The sequence below is a fragment of the Tasmannia lanceolata genome, unplaced genomic scaffold (assembly GCF_043159265.1).
Source record: "Tasmannia lanceolata isolate RefF3 unplaced genomic scaffold, GAP_Taslan_0.1 ptg000015l, whole genome shotgun sequence".
Lineage (NCBI taxonomy): Eukaryota > Viridiplantae > Streptophyta > Magnoliopsida > Canellales > Winteraceae > Tasmannia > Tasmannia lanceolata.
In genome coordinates this window covers 5,068,354-5,087,815 of record NW_027518692.1, presented here as the reverse complement: position 1 = coordinate 5,087,815, position 19,462 = coordinate 5,068,354, and the positions used below count along the sequence as shown (strand labels likewise).

General features: G+C 40.8%; 1 protein-coding gene across 2 annotated transcripts in view; it reads right to left on the bottom strand.

Annotated features, from left to right (window-relative positions):
* Nucleotides 1–14,545, bottom strand: part of LOC143845386 (thermosome subunit gamma) — a 46,157-nt gene extending 31,612 nt beyond the window's left edge. For both annotated transcript variants that reach the window (XM_077353704.1, XM_077353703.1), the window contains exons 1-2: nt 14,135–14,545; nt 13,992–14,029 (exon numbers count right to left, since the gene is read on the bottom strand). In XM_077353704.1, the coding sequence (XP_077209819.1) occupies nt 13,992–14,029; nt 14,135–14,485 (389 nt within the window). In that variant the 5' untranslated portion in view covers nt 14,486–14,545. The remainder of the gene's footprint in view (nt 1–13,991; nt 14,030–14,134) is intronic.
* Nucleotides 14,546–19,462: the final 4,917 nt, after the last annotated feature.

Below are 19,462 nucleotides of genomic sequence, written 5' to 3'. Positions count from 1 at the left end.
TATAAGATTAAATTTTCAGAAATCCAGCTTGTTTGCTATCAATCTTCCTCCCTCAGAAGCTCTCGGTTTTGCAAATGTGATGGGTTGCAGGTTGGAGACTCTACCTTCATCGTATCTTGGGCTCCCTTTGGGGGTTGGAAAACCGAGAAAAGAGCTTTGGACCCCTATTGTAGAAAGAATAGAAAGAAGGTTGGAAACCTGGAAAGAAAACCTTGTTTCGAAGGGTGGAAGACTGGTGTTAGTCAAGGCGGTTTTGGCTAACATACTCGTGTACTATCTGTCTTTATTTAACTGTCCGGTGAGTGTAGTTTCGAGAATTGAAAAGATTCAAAGAAGATTTTTGTGGGGTGGGTCAAATAATAAAGGAGGAATCCCTTTAGTAAAGTGGGATAAGGTTTGGGTTCCTATAAAGAATGGAGGGATGGGATCCGGAGATTGAAAGAATTCAACCGCGCTCTCTTGGGTTTGGCTATGGCGTTTTGGTGTGGAACTATCTTCGTTATTGGTAAAAGTTATTGGGAGCAAGTATGGCTTCCTACATGGTAACTGGTGTTCGGATGATAAGTATGGTAAGAAAAGAGCTACCATTTGGCGTAATATTCTGAAGTTTAAGCAAAGCTTTGAGGCGGGAATTAGGTTTAAAGTATATACAGGAGATCGTATCAAATTTTGGTTGGACTCATGGTGTTCTGCTGAGCCTTTGGCGGTGCTTTTCCCTGTGTTGTTCTCGGTGGCCTTGGACAAAGAAGTGAAGGTGTGTGATTGCTTCGAGAGAATTCAGAATAAGGTGGTTTGGAACCCCTGTTTCAGAAGAAATATCTTTGAGCGAGAATTACAGTTTATCTCTCATATGCTTCATCTCATTGAGGGGTGCTATATAAAAAGAAGTGGGTTGGACAAAAGGATATGGATATGGGATTTATCTGGCTTATTTTTCGTGAAATCCTTTTACTATCAGTTGCTGCCTGCTTTTGGATCCCCCTTCTCTGCTGATGTTTGGAAGTTTCATGGCCCCCCATCGGTAACTTTTTTCAGCTGGGCAGTGCGTAATGGGAGGATTCAGATCATTGAGTTTCTAAGAAAAAGGGGTATGTGCCTGGTGGACCATTGTTCGCTTTGTTTGGAAGATGGGGAATCAATTGACCACATTTTTATTCATTGCAAGTTAACAAGGGAGATTTGAGGTCTCATTCTGGACAGGTTTGGTATTTATTGGATCTTTCCAAAGTCTCTAGCAGAACTATTTTCGAGCTGGGATTTTGTGCCCTGGAAAAAGAAAGGTAAGGTGCTTTGGAGATTATGTTTAATAACTTTGTGGTGGGTCATTTGGAAGGAACGGAACTCGAGAGTTTTCGAAGGAGTGGCAAAGACATCGTATTAGTTATATAATAAAATCATAGCCATGGTTATTTATTGGGTAAAGAACATCCCTCTGTTCACATTCGTATCAACCTTCGATCTGTGGGAGGGGTGGCGCATTGTGTGCTCTGAAGGTATGAGGAGAGATAAGAGAAGTCAGAAATGGGAAGCCCCCCCTGAAGGTTTCCTTAACATAAATTTTGATGGGTCCTGCATGGGCAATCCGGGTCCAGCTGGGGTTGGAGGGCTATGTAGGGATTCCCGAGGCAGGTATCGTGGGCTTTTGCAGGTCCAATTGGAAGGACTGACTCATCTGAAGCGGAAGTAAGGGCTGCATATCAGGGGATTAAGCATCTGAATGATGATTCTCTCGATAGGGTAATTGTGAAAGGAGATTCTTCAAACGTAATTAGTTGGTTAACTAGGAGAGTGGCTCCTCCGTGGAGATTTTTGAGTTACTTTGAGGAAATTTCTGATCTCATTTCAGAGTCGTCTATGGGTTTTAAGCATGTTAGACGCGAAGCAAATGGTGAGGCGGATTCCCTCGCTAGATCTGGAGTTCTTAAAGAGGGGTTGGAGTGGTTCGATTTTCTTCCCCCGTGAGAAGTTTGTACTATAATTTCCATTGTATTTTGTTTGTCTTTTACGTTTTTCTTCTTTGTATCTTTGGTGGACCATCTCGGTTCCCTTTTTCAATATATTGCCATTTCAAAAAAAAAAGTGTCCCCATTTCTAAATTTGGAAGCTTTGTTGTGTCCGATACTCCGTGTACATGTCAACAAGCAACACTGGTGTCCGTGTTTACAAAACATAGCAACCAAGACAAAAAGTAAAACCGACACCCCAAACTGAAGGAAGGAAGGATAACCAATGATATATTTTCTAATAAGTAAGTTGGGCATTAATTAAGTCAGGGGATCAACTTGCACTCTAATTCGAATGTTTTCCTCAGGTTGCTAGCCAAGCTCGGAAGCCTTGCCATGACTTTATTAGCAATAGGCTTTGCCATAAATCACTCATGAAACAAATTAACCTTAGTTGAATGCCAATTTTTTCTAGTAAGTTTATATGTTGCTCATGCTAATATCTTTTCGGCTTTTCCTATTCATTATCAGAAGTAATTAAAATAAATTTGGCTTATACTAATGATGGAGACCATCCTAAGGTCTAGATTTTAATTTTTAGGCGTCTTTTAAATTCCTTAAGTTATATAATGGGGGTACCATAGTTTTTTCCCATCAAAATCACTCGAGTTTCTTGAGTTATGAGAGTTTCAAATAAGCCCCACACATGCATTACGAGAATTTTAAGCGGGGAGCAAGTTTCTATGTCATTAGAAGGTATTGTAGTCTAAAAGTGTATAAGTTTTTAGAACTTTCTAATTCTCTTCTTTTTTACATATATTGTAAGCCTCATTGCACTTTTCTATTACCTGTGGAGTATTTGTCTCCGGTCTCGGTAAGGGTATATCTTCGGAGCTTTGAAGACTAGGGAGAGGATGAAACCCACAGAGGTGGAAGAAATCTATAGATGCTTCGTGGATAGAGAAGATGCAGAGGAAATATGTAAATGTGAAGCATCCATTGAAGGTTTGAAAAGAGTTTTCCAGGATTTGATCCAAGCTGAATATCCTATAGCAACAGCTTTTGAAGCGCTTCATCTGGAAAAGGAGTGATGTAAGAGAACCGTGGAATCTTTTCCTCACCTGAAGAAGGAGGTGAACAAAGGAGGCCCGGCAGGAGAAAAAGCAGATAAGAATGATGAATGGGAAACAAAGCGAAGAAAGGTGAAAAAAATGCCAAACCCCCAATTAGCAGAGAAGAAGTGTTACCAGGTGATTGGATATGCTCAAAATGTGAATACCATAATTTCAGGAGGAGGAAAGAATGCAGATGGTGTGGAAGCTATCTAGGAAAACAAATGGACAGAGGATCAGTCAAGGAAAAATCAGATAAACAAGAAGGAAAGGCATGGCCGATTGGAAGTGTATCATGTGAAGAACAAGATAACCATCAGTAGGTGGTCGTTGTCTCAGGGAAGGAGATTGAAGAAGGATAAGCTACTTGAAATCTTGTTTGATTGGGGTTTTAAAGAAAGACATATGGCAAATAGAAGAAGTGTATAGATGGGCGTCATGATACTCGGATATCCATGATCTTCCGAAGCCTGTTACACTTAACAAGAATAAGGTCTTATTTCGTTTCAATTCGTATCAGCAAGCATCTGAAATTTGAAGGAGGGATGGTATGGCGTTCGGTGAATGGCCGTTACGAATGGAGACATGGATACTGGAGCAAAATCCATATGGATTCGTTTCTACAGGATCCCTTTGCATGCCTGGGACCGGAAAACTGTCCTTCAACTCGGAGAACTCTTCGGAACAGTTGTGGAAGTAAAAATGGACACAGCACTGGAGGGAAGCCTAGAGTTTGGTAATGCTTTGGTATTTACTTCTGAATGGGCACATCTCCGAACAACAGTGACATTGAAGGTGCTAGAGAAATTTTTCTCCATTGGGGTGGTTGGTGAAACAGATTCAGAGGTGAATCAGACAGAAATAACTGAGTCAGCCGGAGATAAAAGGAGGCAGGCTTGGAGATGTTGTGAAGGAAACTAAAGAGAAAAAAAATTTAGTCGAACAGCCCAGGAAGAAGACGACAATCCGGACCATTCGTCGATCGAAGTAAAAAGAAGGGTCGTGATTAAATCCGGGAAGCGAGTGGATGGGCAGATGCAAAAGACGGATTCTGATTGGTTCAAAATTTCAAATAAAGAGCTGGGAAAGGCAAAGAAAGAGCCGCTGATCGCGATCTCAAGAATGACTACATTGATCGAACCCTTGATTTGAATTTCAAAAGAAGGGTAGAAATGAAGGAATGTTCGAGGTCTTTGCACCTTTGTCGAGATCGGGGGGCATGTGGCACAGTAGTTGTGGATGAGAAAACTGGCAAACTACCATGCTCAAAAAGCAATCAGAATAAAGAAGGAACGCGTAGATAATATGGAGCATCAAGGGGACAGATGGAAAGGATCTGAGGGTGGGAAAATGCATGAAAGACACGTCCCCCAGCGTGGAAACAGCTGGTTATCATTAAAAAAAGAATACAAAAGGCGGACAGATAATTGATAGTGGTAACAGCTGGCCACAATCGAAAAAGAGAAGGAAACTTGTGAGGATCAATGGTCAGCATGCAAACAGGTAGCTCACATCCGGGAGGGTGGATGTGCATGGCAATTATGTGGCGGACAGGGAAGGAGGTTACCGGATTCCGGGAAAGAGCCACTCATTCAAAGCTTCTCACTGATTGAGAAAGAGAGTTAATCTGCCAAAAACCATTGGGAGAAATTCCAGAAAACAGATCGGGGCTATTCTTCGATCAAAGGCAGATTCTCAGAACTACTTGGAGAATTGTGGGAAGAAACCCTAGAGTTGGCGAAGAAGCAATCCAAGAAGCAATCTCAAGATGATGCATCTCCATCCTGTGAGGAGATTTTACAGGTGTTTCTTAATCTCAAATGGAAGCGATCAAGGAGGGAAGGACAGTGCAAATTGAAGGAGACCTCACCGTTGATCTGTAGCTCTAACAAGCTCTCCGAGAAGAGGGAAAAATCAAAATGATTTGATGAAGCAAAGCAGATTGGAAGAGGATAATAAAATGGCGGAGCTCGGTAGTGAATCCAACTCTATTATTCTTGAAACCCCATTACACTGCAAGTCACTTTCGCCGGGTGGTCAAATTTTAGCAGATGATTGTAAAAACGAGAAGGCACAAGCAGGTGTAATTGATGATCACAGTTCTTCGGCAAGGGTGGAAGTTGGTGAAGATAGACAATCTTTGCAGGATTCCCTGGAAATGGACTTGCAGGAGAAAGTTAGGGATGCGATGAAGAAGGCGGGCCCATCTGGCAACCTGGTGAGGAGGACCAGAATGTAGAATGTCCTAACCAGGAGAAGGAAAAAATGGCAAAAATGGCAACTGACATAGGCATTGCCTTTGAAGAAAATGAAAAGACTAGGGACATGCTGCAAGGAATCGAGGTCAGGGACGGATCTAGCAAGAAGAGTAGGAGGCAATCTCATAATGGTTGTCGGGAGATCCGTGGTTTGAAATAAACCAAGAGTCGGCGATTTGGGATCAATGTGTTATAATAAAGATCGGATTTTGGAACATCAGGGGGCTGGGGTCGGATAGAAAGACGCAAGTGGTTAGGGATTTGGTTCATTGTAGAAAGCCAGACCTACTTGCCATCGTCGAATCAAAAGTTATAGAGATATCAGAGGCTCTAATAAATTAATTGTGGGGTAGAAGCAACAGACAATGGCCGGAGAAGGAAGCCATCGGAACTCCCGGTGAAATTAGTGTCATCTGGAAGAATAATTACTTTCAGATGGAGGAGGTTAGTATAAAACAATTTTCCATAACCATTTCATTTTCTTCTTGTAACTGGAATGAGAAGTGGAAACTCACAACCGTATACTAGCCTGCTAAAGCAAGGGACAGGGGGGCATTTTGGGCTGAACTGAGGGAAATACGGGAGCAGTGGCAGGGACCTTGGATTGTAGGTGGGGACTTTAATACAATCAGGTTCCTGAATGAAAAAACGGGCCAGGTAGAATCACGACAAGTATGAGAAATCTGTCGAATCTCATAAAATTCCAGATGATTGATTTGCCGCTGGAGGGGGCGAGATTCACGTGGACAAACAATCAAGAGAATCTGATTATGAGTAGATTGGACCGGGTGTTGCTTTCGAAAAAATGGGATGAGGCCTTCCGACTCATCTTTCAAAGGGTGTTACCTCGTCCAATATCAGATCACAATCCTTTACTCTTGCAAGTGTAAGATTTCTCGGGCGGCCCAAGACCATTCAAGTTTGATCCGTCGCTATGTGAAGTGCTGGGATTCGAAGACATGGTTAGTAAATGGTGGGGGGAGATATCTGTTGAAGGGTGGAACGGATTTATGTTGTATAAAAAGCTGAAAACTTGAAAGGCAAAAATTAAGTAATGGCAGAGGAGGGATGAAAATCTAAAAGGGAACCAAAATTGGAGATATTGGCTTCTCTGGATATGTTGGGAAAAAAAGAGAGAAGAGGCTGCACCTTTGGAGAGTAGTGAAAAGGTGGAAAGGTTAGTACTTATGGAAGAACATGAAGAAATTCTGAGAAGAGAGGAAATTAGTTGGAGACAAAAATCTAGAGCGCTATGGCTCAAAGAAGGCGACCGAAACTCAAAATTTGTTCACAGGATGGCTAGTACTCGTAGAAGAATCAACAATATTAATTGAATCTTGGAGGGAGAGACGTTGATGGAGGATAAGCAAAGGATCAAGGATCTCATCATAGGATTCTTCTCTAATTTATACACACTGGAGTATAGTTGGCGACCAAAACTAAGGGGGCTTGATTTCAAAAGGATATCTCAATTGCAGAAGGAACAGTTGGAACGATGATGTACGGAGGAAGAAGTTGAGGCTGCAATATTGTCTATGGAAAAAGACAAGGCGCCCGGACCGGACGGTTTTTCCAATGGCGTTTTATCAAAACTATTGGGGAATTGTTAAGGAGGACGTTTTGGCATTTATCAAGGAGTTCCACAGGATGGCATTATAAATAAAGAAGCCAATACTACGTTCATTACTGTTAACAACTTCTCCAAAAGCTTATGCTGTTGGAGAAAGGTGTTATTTATCTTTTATACTTTAACACTCGGAGTATAGTTGGCGACCAAAACTAAGGGGGCTTGATTTCAAAAGGATATCTCAATTGCAAAAGGAACAGTTGGAACGATGTTGTACGGAGGAAGAAGTTGAGGCCGCAATATTGTCTATGGAAAAAGACAAGGCACCCGGACCGGACGGTTTTTCCAATGGCGTTTTATCAAAACTATTGGGGAATTGTTAAGGAGGACGTTTTGGCATTTATCAAGGAGTTCCACAAGATAGCATTATAAATAAAGAAGCCAATACTACGTTCATTACTGTTAACAACTTCTCCAAAAGCTTATGCTGTTGGAGAAAGGTGTTATTTATCTTTTATACTTTAACACTCCCCCGCAAGTGTGGCACACTTGGCAAACACGTGGCACATGTGGTCCCACTTTGGGCCAACCATCGCATGTGGACTTTTGCTATCCTGGAGGTTTGAACTCAAGACCTTTGGCTCTAATACCATGTTAACCACCACTTTACTCCAAAAGCTTAAGTTGTTGGAGGAGGCAGCATTTAATCTTTTATACTTTAACACTCCCCCTCAAGTGTGGCACCTTTTTTAGGGTTGGCCTACACGTGTCACATGTGTGGCACCTTTTTTAGGGTTGGCCTACACATGTCACATGTGGCCCCTCTTTTGGGTTTTGCGATTGCATGTGGATTTTGCTAACCAGAAGGTTTTGAACTTGGGACCTTTGGCTCTTATACCATGTTAACTTACCAACTTCTCCAAAAGCTTAAGCTGTTGGAGAAAGACGTTATTTATCTTTTATACTTTAACACTCCCCCGCACGTGTGGCCCACTTGGCAAACACATGGCACATGTGGTCCCACTTTGGGCCGACCATTGCATGTGGATTTTTGCTATCCTGGAGGTTTGAACTCGAAGCCTTTGGCTCTGATACCATGTTAACTACCACTTTACTCCAAAAGCTTAAATTACGTTGATTCCTAAGAAGGAGGGGGGTATTGTTATCAGGGGCATTAGACCAATTAGTCTTGTACATAGTATATATAAAATTGTGGGAAAAATATTGGCAAGAAAGTTGAAGGGAGTGATGGGGGACATAATATCCAAATTCCAGGGTGCATTTGTGGACCAAAGACAGATGCCAAATACTGGACGGGATATTAATTGCAAATGAAATCCTTGACACATCAAAGAGGAATGGTAGCAGAGGGTTGATCGTGAAAGTAGATATTGAAAAAGCATATGATCACGTGGACTGAAACGTGTTGGACTTCATTCAAGAAAAGATGGGATTCGGAACTAAATAGCGGACATGGATGAGATCATGTGTGACAACCGCATCCTTCCCTATACTTTTTAATGGCACGACGGGAGGCTTTTTTCAGAGCTCAAGAGGATTAAGGCAGTGGGATCCCTTGTCGCCTTATTTATACATCATGATGGCAGAGGTGCTCAGCTTAATGATTGTGAAAGTGGAGCAGAAAGGTTATATAAGGGGTCTGAAGCCAAGCAACAATTCTATCATGGTGAGCCATCTCCAATTTGCCGATGATACACTCGTTTTCATGGAGGAAGATACAAAATCTATGGAAATTTTAAAAAGCATTTTTCATTGGTTTGAAATAACTTCTGGACTGAAAATCAATTTCCCTAAGAGTGTTATGACAGGTATAAATGTGGAAAATGAGCTGGTAAGGAAATATGCAAAGAGGATTGGATGTGGGGATGCAAGATTACCGATCATTTACCTAGGGCTTCCTCTCAGCTATGGTGTACCGACAGTTGCTCAATGGGATCCTGGAGAGAATAAAAAGGAAGCTTGCTTCATGGAAGAAAAAGCACATCTCCTTAGGGGGTAGAATAACCTTAATCAAAGCAGCTCTATCAAATATGCCGGTGTATTTTATGTCTTTATATAAAGCCAACAAATGTCACACAACGTATTGAAAAATTACAAAGAGATTTCCTATGGGAAGGGGATGGGAAAGCAAGTACAGTGAAAAGCTTGATGAAGTGGAAGAAGGTATCCAAGTTGAACAAGCACGTGGTTTGGGGATTGGGAAAATAAAACTACGAAATATGGTGTTACTGGGTAAGTGGTTGTGGCATTACGGGGAAGAAAAGAATGCTCTTTGGCACTATGTGATTGGGGAAAAATATGGGAGGGATTGGGGTGATTGGAATGCGAGGAATCCGTTGGTGGGGAAAGGTTCGGCTGCATGGAAGTCAGTATGTACCGCGCGTTCACAGTTTGAGAAGCATATTAGATTCATAGTGGGCCGGGGTAATGAGATTAGATTTTGGATTGATACATGGGTGGGGGATTCTCAGTTAAAACTAATATATTCGACTCTCTTTCAACTGGCTATTGACTGTGATGCAAAAATTTCGGATTACCTATTGATGAGTGCAGAAGATAGTACAGCTTTATGGGATATTAGATTAAGGAGGAATCTAAAGGACGAGGAAATAACGTGCCTAATGTCTCTGCTCAATATTCTTAACTCTCATTATTTCTCGGCTTTCACACCAGATGAGAGAGTTTGGATCCCGGACCCGGATGGTAGTTTTTATGTCAAATCCTTTTTTGCAGCCTTAAACAACGGCAAGAAGAAAGCTTTGCGTTGGGCTCGTGTTTGGAAGTTTGTTGTGCCACCAAGGGTGGTAGCTTTCTCTGGACAATTATGCACAAAAGCATTAACACATACAAAAGGCTCAAAAGAAGAAAATTTCTGCTGGTAAGTAGGTGTGTTTTATGTAAGATGGAGGAGGAAACACTAGACCATTTACTTTTACATTGCCAGTTTTCTTATCCCCTTTGGAATAACACATTTAGATCGTTCGGTATTTCATGAGTATGTCCAAGGAGTATTAGAAGGGTTCTAATCAATTGGATAGGGGGGGTGGGCTTTTGGTGATATAGGGCAAGCAATGTGGAAATTAGTGCCATATGTCATCATATGGAAGATATGGAAGGAAAGAAATGATCAGATTTTCGCAGAAAAGGAGAAGACTTTGAACCGGATTTCATAGCAAATCAATGTCGGTTTAATATCTTGGGTTAGAGACAGGATGAGAATCGACTACAACATTGGAGCGATTTTAAGAAACTGGAAGGATGACATATGGGAAAGGAAGTTCAAGGATAAAATTACACCCGAATGGAAAGCGCCGCCTATAGGGAGGTTCAAGGTGAATTTCAATGGCAGCTCGATCGGCAATCCTGGGAGGGCGGGGATCAGGGGTGTCATTTCGAATAAAAATGAAAAGGTAATTATGTCGTACTCGGGACCGATTGGTAATTGTGACGCAAACGAAGTGGAAGTCAGAGCACTTCTATTCGGCCTAAAATGGTTCTCAAGCAACATGAGGGGACCTCTTATCATTGAGGGTGATTCATCAAATGTAATATCGTGGACCTCTAATAAATCGAATGGGCCATGGCGTCTTCACAACTGCATATCGGAGGTTCGGGATTTGGTTCGTGTGATTAATCCCATAATTGAACACAGGCGAAGATTGGCAAATGAAATGGCAGATTCACTTGCAAAGAAGGCGTTCATTGGTTTCTTTGGTTATTACACGCACGGCAGATGATGCGTGTCTAGACTCGACTAGGGTCATTTAACAAATATGTTCATTTTAGTTTTGCTTTGATTTATATCGGGTGGGTATTGTATTCTGGATGGGTGTCTTTGATTATGTCGGGGACATCTTGTCCCACAATGTAATCTTCTTTGCGCAATAAAAGTCAATTTTTTAAAAAAATGATAATAATGACAGGATGCTATGCTACGATGGAATGATGTTATAGATGCTATTGATGAGTGACTGAAAATCAGGTTTTTTCTTGCTTTCTGGCAAATCATAGATGTGAAGTATACTTTCCCAAGGTGCGAGCCGTGGCCCCTTGGTGCGAAGCCTCGGGATTGCTAGTATGATTCTAGCATAATCTTATTCATCTTTGGTGAGATGCTAAAGAAAACTCTTGATAATATCTTGTTTCTTTACTACTTGCCATCTGTATTTCTCTTATTTTCTCTCTTCTTTTTTCGTTTCCTCTACAAAAACAAAATGTCTGGGAACCATCCCGAAATATGTACGTAACTTCCTGGCATACGATTGCACCCTTCGAAAACCAAGGAAGCAGGATTCTTCCCTGGAAGCCTTCGATTCCCGCTTTCGATTCCCGTTTTGATTCCCGCTCTGGCAACCTTGAGCAGGATTCTCCCGGGAGCCTTCGATTCCTGCTTTCGATTCCTGTTTCGATTCCCGCTCCGGCAACCTTGTCGAAAACTACCTTAAACCTAGCAGAAATATTTTTTTTCAATCTAATCACATATTTTACCATCCAAAACCTTAATTTTCATACATCTTTTCACCGCTAACGTCCTTTCCATATATTCGCCCTACATCATTTTAGCATTAGAGTGAAGTATTATACCTTGGTGATTCATCCTACACCAGTTTAGGATCAGAGAGAAGTGTCAGTCCTTCCTTCGATCATCCTGCATCATGTTTGGTGTCAGAGCTACATCGGCCTTGCATCAAATTTGGCATCAGAGAGAAGCTTCAAATTTGGTATCAGAATGAATTATTAGCCCTTCCTTTGATCGACCTGCATCAACTAATTCGTGCAAGCTGCAATCTTGTTTACTTACAAGATTTAAATAAATCCATGGCGATATTGGCACCTGCCCCTATGCTTACAAATTTGATGCTCAGTTAACAGAAGTAACAGAAGCACATGCATGACTGACAGAAAACAACCTATTTTAGGAAAGTGGGAGCAACAAACTGTTGTAGAAGATGTTTGAAATTACAAGATATAGACAACAATTAGTATACAATCCATAGAATTCATGAGCAGTCAGAAGGCCTTAACCAGGGTTTAGACAAAGAAGATTCAGTGCTTATATCAATACAAAAGTATAAATGATATAACAGAAAACATAAACCCATAAAATAGTTGTGTACTTTTGTGCCTCTCTATGAGGAGACTTCCACACACATTGAGAAGTAAAAATAACCCCCATTGGCCAAAACATTGATGCCTCCATTAGCAACCTTCTAAAATCAAGTAACATGAATTATCTCTAGATGGGATTCAAAGATAAAAGTGTGCTTAGCCACGATGGGCAACAATCCATTCCAGGCTCCATCCAATGGGTGGCCTACAGGGGTACACCCTCAATCAAACATGGTTTAGGCCCTTTAAGACAAATCCCAATATTGTATGTAACGGTTGTAGCATTTGGCTTCATAATTGAGGTTTTGTGTAGCCATCAATCAAATATCAAACATTGTAATGGTTTAGAAATGTCTTGTTTCCCGCGCCACTCTCTCTTAAATAACTAGGTGTTGTTATTTTGAAATAGGTAACAAGACTTATATGTCGATATGGGGCTGTGAGGGAATGGGCCGCCACGGGAAACAGGGCAGGTCGGGTATTAAGAAAACTGACACTTCTTAATATGATATGAAACTCATTCTTCCACTTATCCGGCTCGGCCCTATCTGGATCCGAAATGGACTATGGATCTCGATCTATTGGTCTATGCGGGATTTGCCCCCCGAACATCTTTCTCCAGTCTCAGTCCTTTGCTCCTCGACAGTCCCATACTTAGTAATTCTTGAACTGGTTCTTCTGTACCAAGGATCATCGAAATAAGCAAGAATACTATTTCTATGTCACTCGTCAGAGTGCACTTGCAATTACCACTACGAACGAAGGACCAACGACTAAAAACCTTTAAGGACATACAACTCTAGGTAACACAATAAAAAATAGAGACGATTTCTCTTGGTGAAAAAAAGGGAAGAAAACAAGTGACAGTTTTGGGTTCTCTTCGGAATGAAAAAACGAGGTATACAAAGGAACTTGCGGGGTTTTCTTGGAAGGATTCTCTTGATTTCTTCAACCTTGGAAGAGGAATAGAAAGAGAAAATCGGCAACGGATTTCCCGCTTGGACGAGAGGCAAGAGAAATCTTTGTTATTCTCTTGTGGGAAATACAAGAGAGGATGGCAAGAAGGGGTTGTAGAAGGGGTTGCAAGGGAAGGGTTTGAGAAGCGTTCAAGTGTAGATCGATCGAGGAACTTATTGTAATCTTTGTTTACTTCTTGCTTAGTGAAATATTCTCTGAATCGCCTATGCACATATGCCTTTGTGCTGAACCACATAAACCAAGTGTGTTGATTATGTCCTTTGTGTGTTGCCGTTGTGGATTATTTTATCTTGTTTTTTATCGCGAGTTTTGATCAGACCTTTGTCCGTCGATTTTCTACAGTAATTAACTACAATGTGGTTATCGTTCGTACGTTCATCAACAGCTATTTCCAAGAAACTTATCAAAACATGGTACCTATGCTTCAGTAGCCTTAAATTCATGATCCTTAAGATTAATATGACCAACTTAGATTGATATGTACCATTCAAAAAAATAAAGAAAAACTTAGATTGATATGTCTGTTTGATGCATCCAACTCAGAAACCCCAAATTTGAGTACTGTTATATAAAAATAAGGGATATCATCTATCAGAAAAAATTCATGAGCAGGTCCCAAACAGTTAAATTTACTTGATGGTACCCCAATCTATTACAATACTCCTATTCGAGTTTTATCTTAGACACATAACTGCCTACACTAGAAAAAAATATGAACCAGAGAAGCTGAATAATTACTAAGCCATTTCGAACTAAATCATGTGGTTCTAAACAAAGAAAGAAAAATCAGACAGTCAAAGTTCAAATAATTCGACCTGTTTAAGGTCATTTCACATTTTAAAGAAGAAACTTATCCGTGACTAATGGTATCCATAAAAATAAATAAAAATTAAAAAAACCTTATATGAAAAAATGCCATTCAATTTCGAAGTTAATTACATAGTTAAATCCAAGCTATTAACGACGAACCTATCAACAGAAATTTAAATTTAAATATTCGTACTCTTTATCCGCAATGTGAATCGTTGACACCAAATCAACCTGCAGAGAAAAAAAAATCCTAGAAATCACCATCCCCGCTCACCAAACAGAAAAAAAAAAAGGAAACTGGAAAGAAAAAAGAAAGAAAAGAAGGGAAAGATTTACTTGAAATGGTTGGAGAAGAGACCATGGGAATTTCTTAGTGTAGCTTACGACGGCCGTCTGTAACTCGCAGTTGTTTTCTCCAATCTTTTTTCTGAATCTCATGAAATCTGCAATGGAATTGTTCTCCATAAACTTGTCGGCAGTTGAATCTTCGAACTTGAAAGCTCGAGGAGAAAAAGAGGAAGATTTAGAATTAGGGCATCGTATGTAATGATTTAAAGATCTGAATTTGCTGGTATAAGTAAATGCGGTAGAAGAGTCGGTGTTGGAAGTGGAAGGGAACGAAGATGAGGAGGATAAGATGGAGAGAGATCCACCCACCATGGCTGAGAGAGAGATAAGAGAGAGCATAACCAAATAACCAAACCTCTTCTCTTCTATTATTTTTTTTTTTGGTTTGGCCGCTGATATTACCCCCCCCCCCCCCCTGTAGGCTATTCCCCCCATCCCCTCCTGACGGCTGGCTAACGCTAAACGTTAGGATATGTCACCACCATTTGACCTCTCTCTCTCTCTCCACACACACAACAGGAACAGTTGGTGGGCCCAACAGAAACCGTTGGTGGAATGGTGGGCCCATCTTTAAACAACATAGGCCCCGCCCATACCACCGTAGGATAATCCAAACCGTCCATTTGATGGGCCATAAACGTAAATAGGTTGCATCCCAAAATATCATTTCCTTAGGCTGATCCTAGCCCTCCGATCTAAATAGAAACTACATCTTATACAGCCTCTATAGATTGTAGGGTTGTGATCATCCTATGGAAATGATTTTTGGGGCACAACCTATTTACATTGTGGCCCATCAAATGAATGGTTTGGATCATTCTATGGAGTTGGTCGTAAAGTAACATTAAGGCCCATAGGACGATCCAAGCCTTCCATGGTTTGGATAATCCTATGGAGTTGGTCGTACAGTAACATTAAGGCCCAATCGTAGGCCCCGCCGATTTTTTTCAAATTGAAGTGTACCGTCCACAACATAGGAGATCCAAGCCGTCCATGGTTTGGATCCTCCTATGGTGTGGTTCGTACAGTAACATTAAGGCCCAATTTAGGCCCCACCCATATTTTTGAAAATGAAGTGTACCGTCTAGACCATAGGATGATCCGAGCCATCCATTTGATGGGCCATAACGTAAATGGGTTGTGCCCCCAAAAGGGTTGGCCCATCAAATGAATGGTTTGGATCATCCTGTGGTCGTACAGTAACATTAAGGCCCGTCCACAACATAGGATGATCCAAGCCGTCCATGGTTTGGATAATCCTATGGAGTTGGTCGTACACTAACATTAAGGCCCAATTGTAGGCCCCACCGATATTTTTCAAATTGAAGCATACCATCCACAACATAGGATGATCCAAGCCGTCCATGGTTTGGATCATCCTATGGTGTGGTTCGTACCAATTTAGGCCCCACCCATATTTTTGAAAATGAAGTGTACCATCTAGACCATAGGATGATCCGAGCCGTCCATTTGATGGGCCACAATGTAAATAGGTTGGGCCCCAAAAATCATTTCCGTAGGATGATCACAACCCTACAATATATAGAGGTTGCATAAGATGTAGTTTCTATTTAGATCAGAGGGCTAGGATCCGCCTATGGAAAAATATTTTGGGACGCACCTATTTACGTTTATGGCCCATCAAATGGACGGTTTGGATTATCCTCTGGTGTGGTATGGGCAGGGCCTACGTTGTTCAAAGATGGGCCCACCATTCCACCAATGGTTTCTGTTGGGCCCACCAACTGTTCCTGTTGTGTGTGTGTGTGGAGAGAGAGAGAGAGAGAGAGAGAGAGAGAGAGAGAGAGAGAGAGAGAGAGAGGTCAAATGGTGGGAATACGTTAGCCAGCCGTCGGGGGGGGGGGGGGGGGAGGATATCAGCGCCCTTCTTCTTTTGGCCCTGTTTGGATTGGAAGGAAAATATTTCTGTTAGAAAATGTTTTCTCTATCAACATGACTACTTCACGATAGTCGCAATGGGCCGTTCAAATTATAGGATAGATGGTCATAGTTCATTTTTTAGTCTAACATAGGCATGAGTCGTGGGTAAACAAGACTTTTGATCTTCGAGATCATCATATGGTGTTACAGACCTAAATCGGTTCGTAACAGACTTGATTTTAGAGGGAAGATCGGCCTCTTGATCCAAGAAGGATAGGTCATTTTTTTGTGCAGAAACACAATTTCTAGAATAATTTCTCCGTTAACAATAACATATGCCTAATAAAGCACTAAATGATAAACATAGAAAGATCGAAAAAGATCTTATGATAAAAATAAAAATAAGTAAATAAATACTATCCTAATCTAAATATTAACCTAATCTAAATAAATATTTCTGGACTCATAGAGGTCTAAGCAAGATCGCTAGTAGATTTGGCAGGCCTCTTTACATGGACTCCCACACAGCTGAAGCCACTCGTTTGATGTATGCGAAGATTTGTGTTAGGTATTTGTTGAGAAGAAGCTTCCAGATTCCATTATAATCGAAACTCCAACCGGAACTCATATTCAACCTGTCGAACATGATTGGAAGCCTTCACCTTGCACCCACTGCAAAGATTTTAGTCATAGTACAGACAAATGCAACCTTCATACAGAAATTCAGAAATCCACCAGTAAGTTAGTTTGGAAACCAAAAATCAGAGACACTGTTAATGTTGATATCCAGGTCTCCAAATCTGTTGATGCCTGCAAAACATTTGAACCCCCAGCTTTGTTTGATAAAACAGTAAAACCTCCTGTAGCATCTTCTTCTCGGTCCTACCCCTATCCTTAGTTCCAAAGGAAACCAATTCGCAGTCCTAAGAGATCATGTTGTGGATTTGGATAATTTTGGCAATCTAAATGGGGAAGATCAATGGCAAACGGTCCAAAACAAGAAAGACAAGAAAGGGAAATCTCCACCCCTTCTCCTCCATCCTTCCCCCTCATGCATTCTTCCTTTCTTATCCAAGAATTGGATAGCATTGGAGGTAGGAGTGGCGGGTGTTTTTTGGATTTGGAAGTTCTTTATTTTCGCTCCGGCGGTTTGTTGGCTGGCGTTTGATTGCCTTTTGTTTTTAGCTTTGCATATGTTTTCTTTTCTTGTTGTTATTCGCCCTTCATGTTTGTGGGGTTGCTTTGAGCTTCATGTGTTCTTCTCTTTTATCTAATATATCTGGTAGGGGTCTGCCTAACCCTAGCTTACCTATAAAAAAAATCTAATATAACTACTAAATATATCAGATCTGGTAAGATTTGATCTTATTCACTAAAATATCTAATTAATTTATTCCACTCTAAGTGAGACCCATCTAGGCACCTAACATTCCACGCACCTTAAAATCAACCTTATCCTCAAGGTTGAAGATTAAGCATTGGCTGATGAAAAATTAGATCTTGAGTCTCTTTCTTCCTCCCTTCGTTTTGTAATTAGCCATCATTACGCATGTCGTAATCAAGAGTCTAGACGGCTCCATTTTAAAACTAGTCTGATCGAGCCATTCATCAAAGCTCCTTCATTGTGTTCTTTTGAACTGATTTGGTTGTTGATGTACGGATTGTTGTGGGTGAGGATCTTCACTCTGACATGTGACAGTTTGAGGTGAACGACGGATTTTTCCATATTGATGCCTTTATTTTTTGTATTTTTCCTTTGTTTTATTTGCTTTCTTTTCTCCTCCTTTTCATCGTGCAAGGCTTCTCGACCGCCATTCTGATTTTGTTCAATCCTTTCGTAATCTGTAGATGTACTTCCATCAATTCCAAAACAAGTTCTTTGATCTCTACATGTGAAGGAGAGCTCTACCAAGGAACTCTCAAAATAAGTGCTACTCTTACCGCATAGCACGAGTAGCGATACATAACGAATGAGATACATCTTGATCTGGAGCCAGGGTTCGAAACCAAGATGTACCTAAAAATAACTCAAAGTCGCCATCCGTGGATACGCCATGGAACCAAAAAAATGCTCTGTCCGCAATGGATAACCAGAGATACAAAAGGTCCGTGCCTGATTACGAATGGAGAAGGTCCGAAGAGCACCCCCAATTCGTCCGAGTGCAAGCACTTGGTCTCTTATGCCAATTATTATTAACCTTGAAGAGTTTTGGGCGAAAATCATGTAAAATGGGAACATATATCTCCGAGAAGACGTCTATCTGATCATGCATGTCTCGGAGATGAAAATAAGCGCATACGAAATAAATGGAAGAAGTGCCGCCTAATCACAGCTAGGTTATGAGTGACATGCCTAATGGGTGTCGAAGTTCTGGTGGACAAACACATACATGCTACAACTATAGGTATAAGGTCTATACAAGAATGTAAGAAAACACAACATTACATACAATACGACTCGATACCACACACAACGAAACACAACAAATCCTAAGACTCTAATGATTAAACCCGAGTCATTGGATGGTCTGATGTTCATCCAAAGAAGCCTACGTATCCCCGCCTTCCCAAGAATCAGAGTCACGTTGTTCTTCGCATCAATTCTAAACTATGATGCCTAAGACATCTAGACCTCTATCCTAGACTCGATCTAAAAGACCGGACTAGTTATTAAAGCTTCTTGTGCGATTATTTAAATTCTAATGGATTGTGAATTTTAGGACACTCTATATGCCCTAACTAAATGTAGGTTAGCCCTAAGCTAATGTAGGTGGTTCCTACAACCTATGTGTAACTAGGCTGTGTTTCCCAAGAAAAACAAAGGGCGGACTAATGCATCTTAGACCTAGTCATCAATCGGAGATGTGAATCGGCAACTGACCGGACGGAGGCGTTCCTATAACTCTAGGACAAACCCCTAACTCTAAAACAAGCACAAACAAGCACACAACAAATCAAAGACTAAACCCTAACTCTAAAACTCTCTATCTAGGACAAAGTCTTAACTCTAGAGGAAGATTTTTTTGAAAACAGGTTTATGAAATATTTTTGTATTTTTTTATGATTTATTTACAAAGTTTGGCTGGACTTGGGATATGGATCCCAAGCTGTACTACGTACCTCGTGGAAGAGGATCAAGCCAACGTAGTTTGAAAGAAAACTTCCTAACTACGCTCTTAAAACTTTAATTTTTTTTATTTCTTTTAAGGTTTTTGATGTTTTCATATGTTTTTTATGTTTTAAATTTCTAATGTTTTTGGATTTTAAAAGTTTTCAAATATTTTTTTTTACAGATTCAAACGATTTCAATGCTCTTGTGATTTTAAGATTTCAAATGCTTATGGATTTAAAAATTCAAATGCTTTCACCCATTTGGTCAAAGGCCAAAGGGAACACACAATGCAACACCCTAGGGTAAAACCCTTAGAGAAAAGG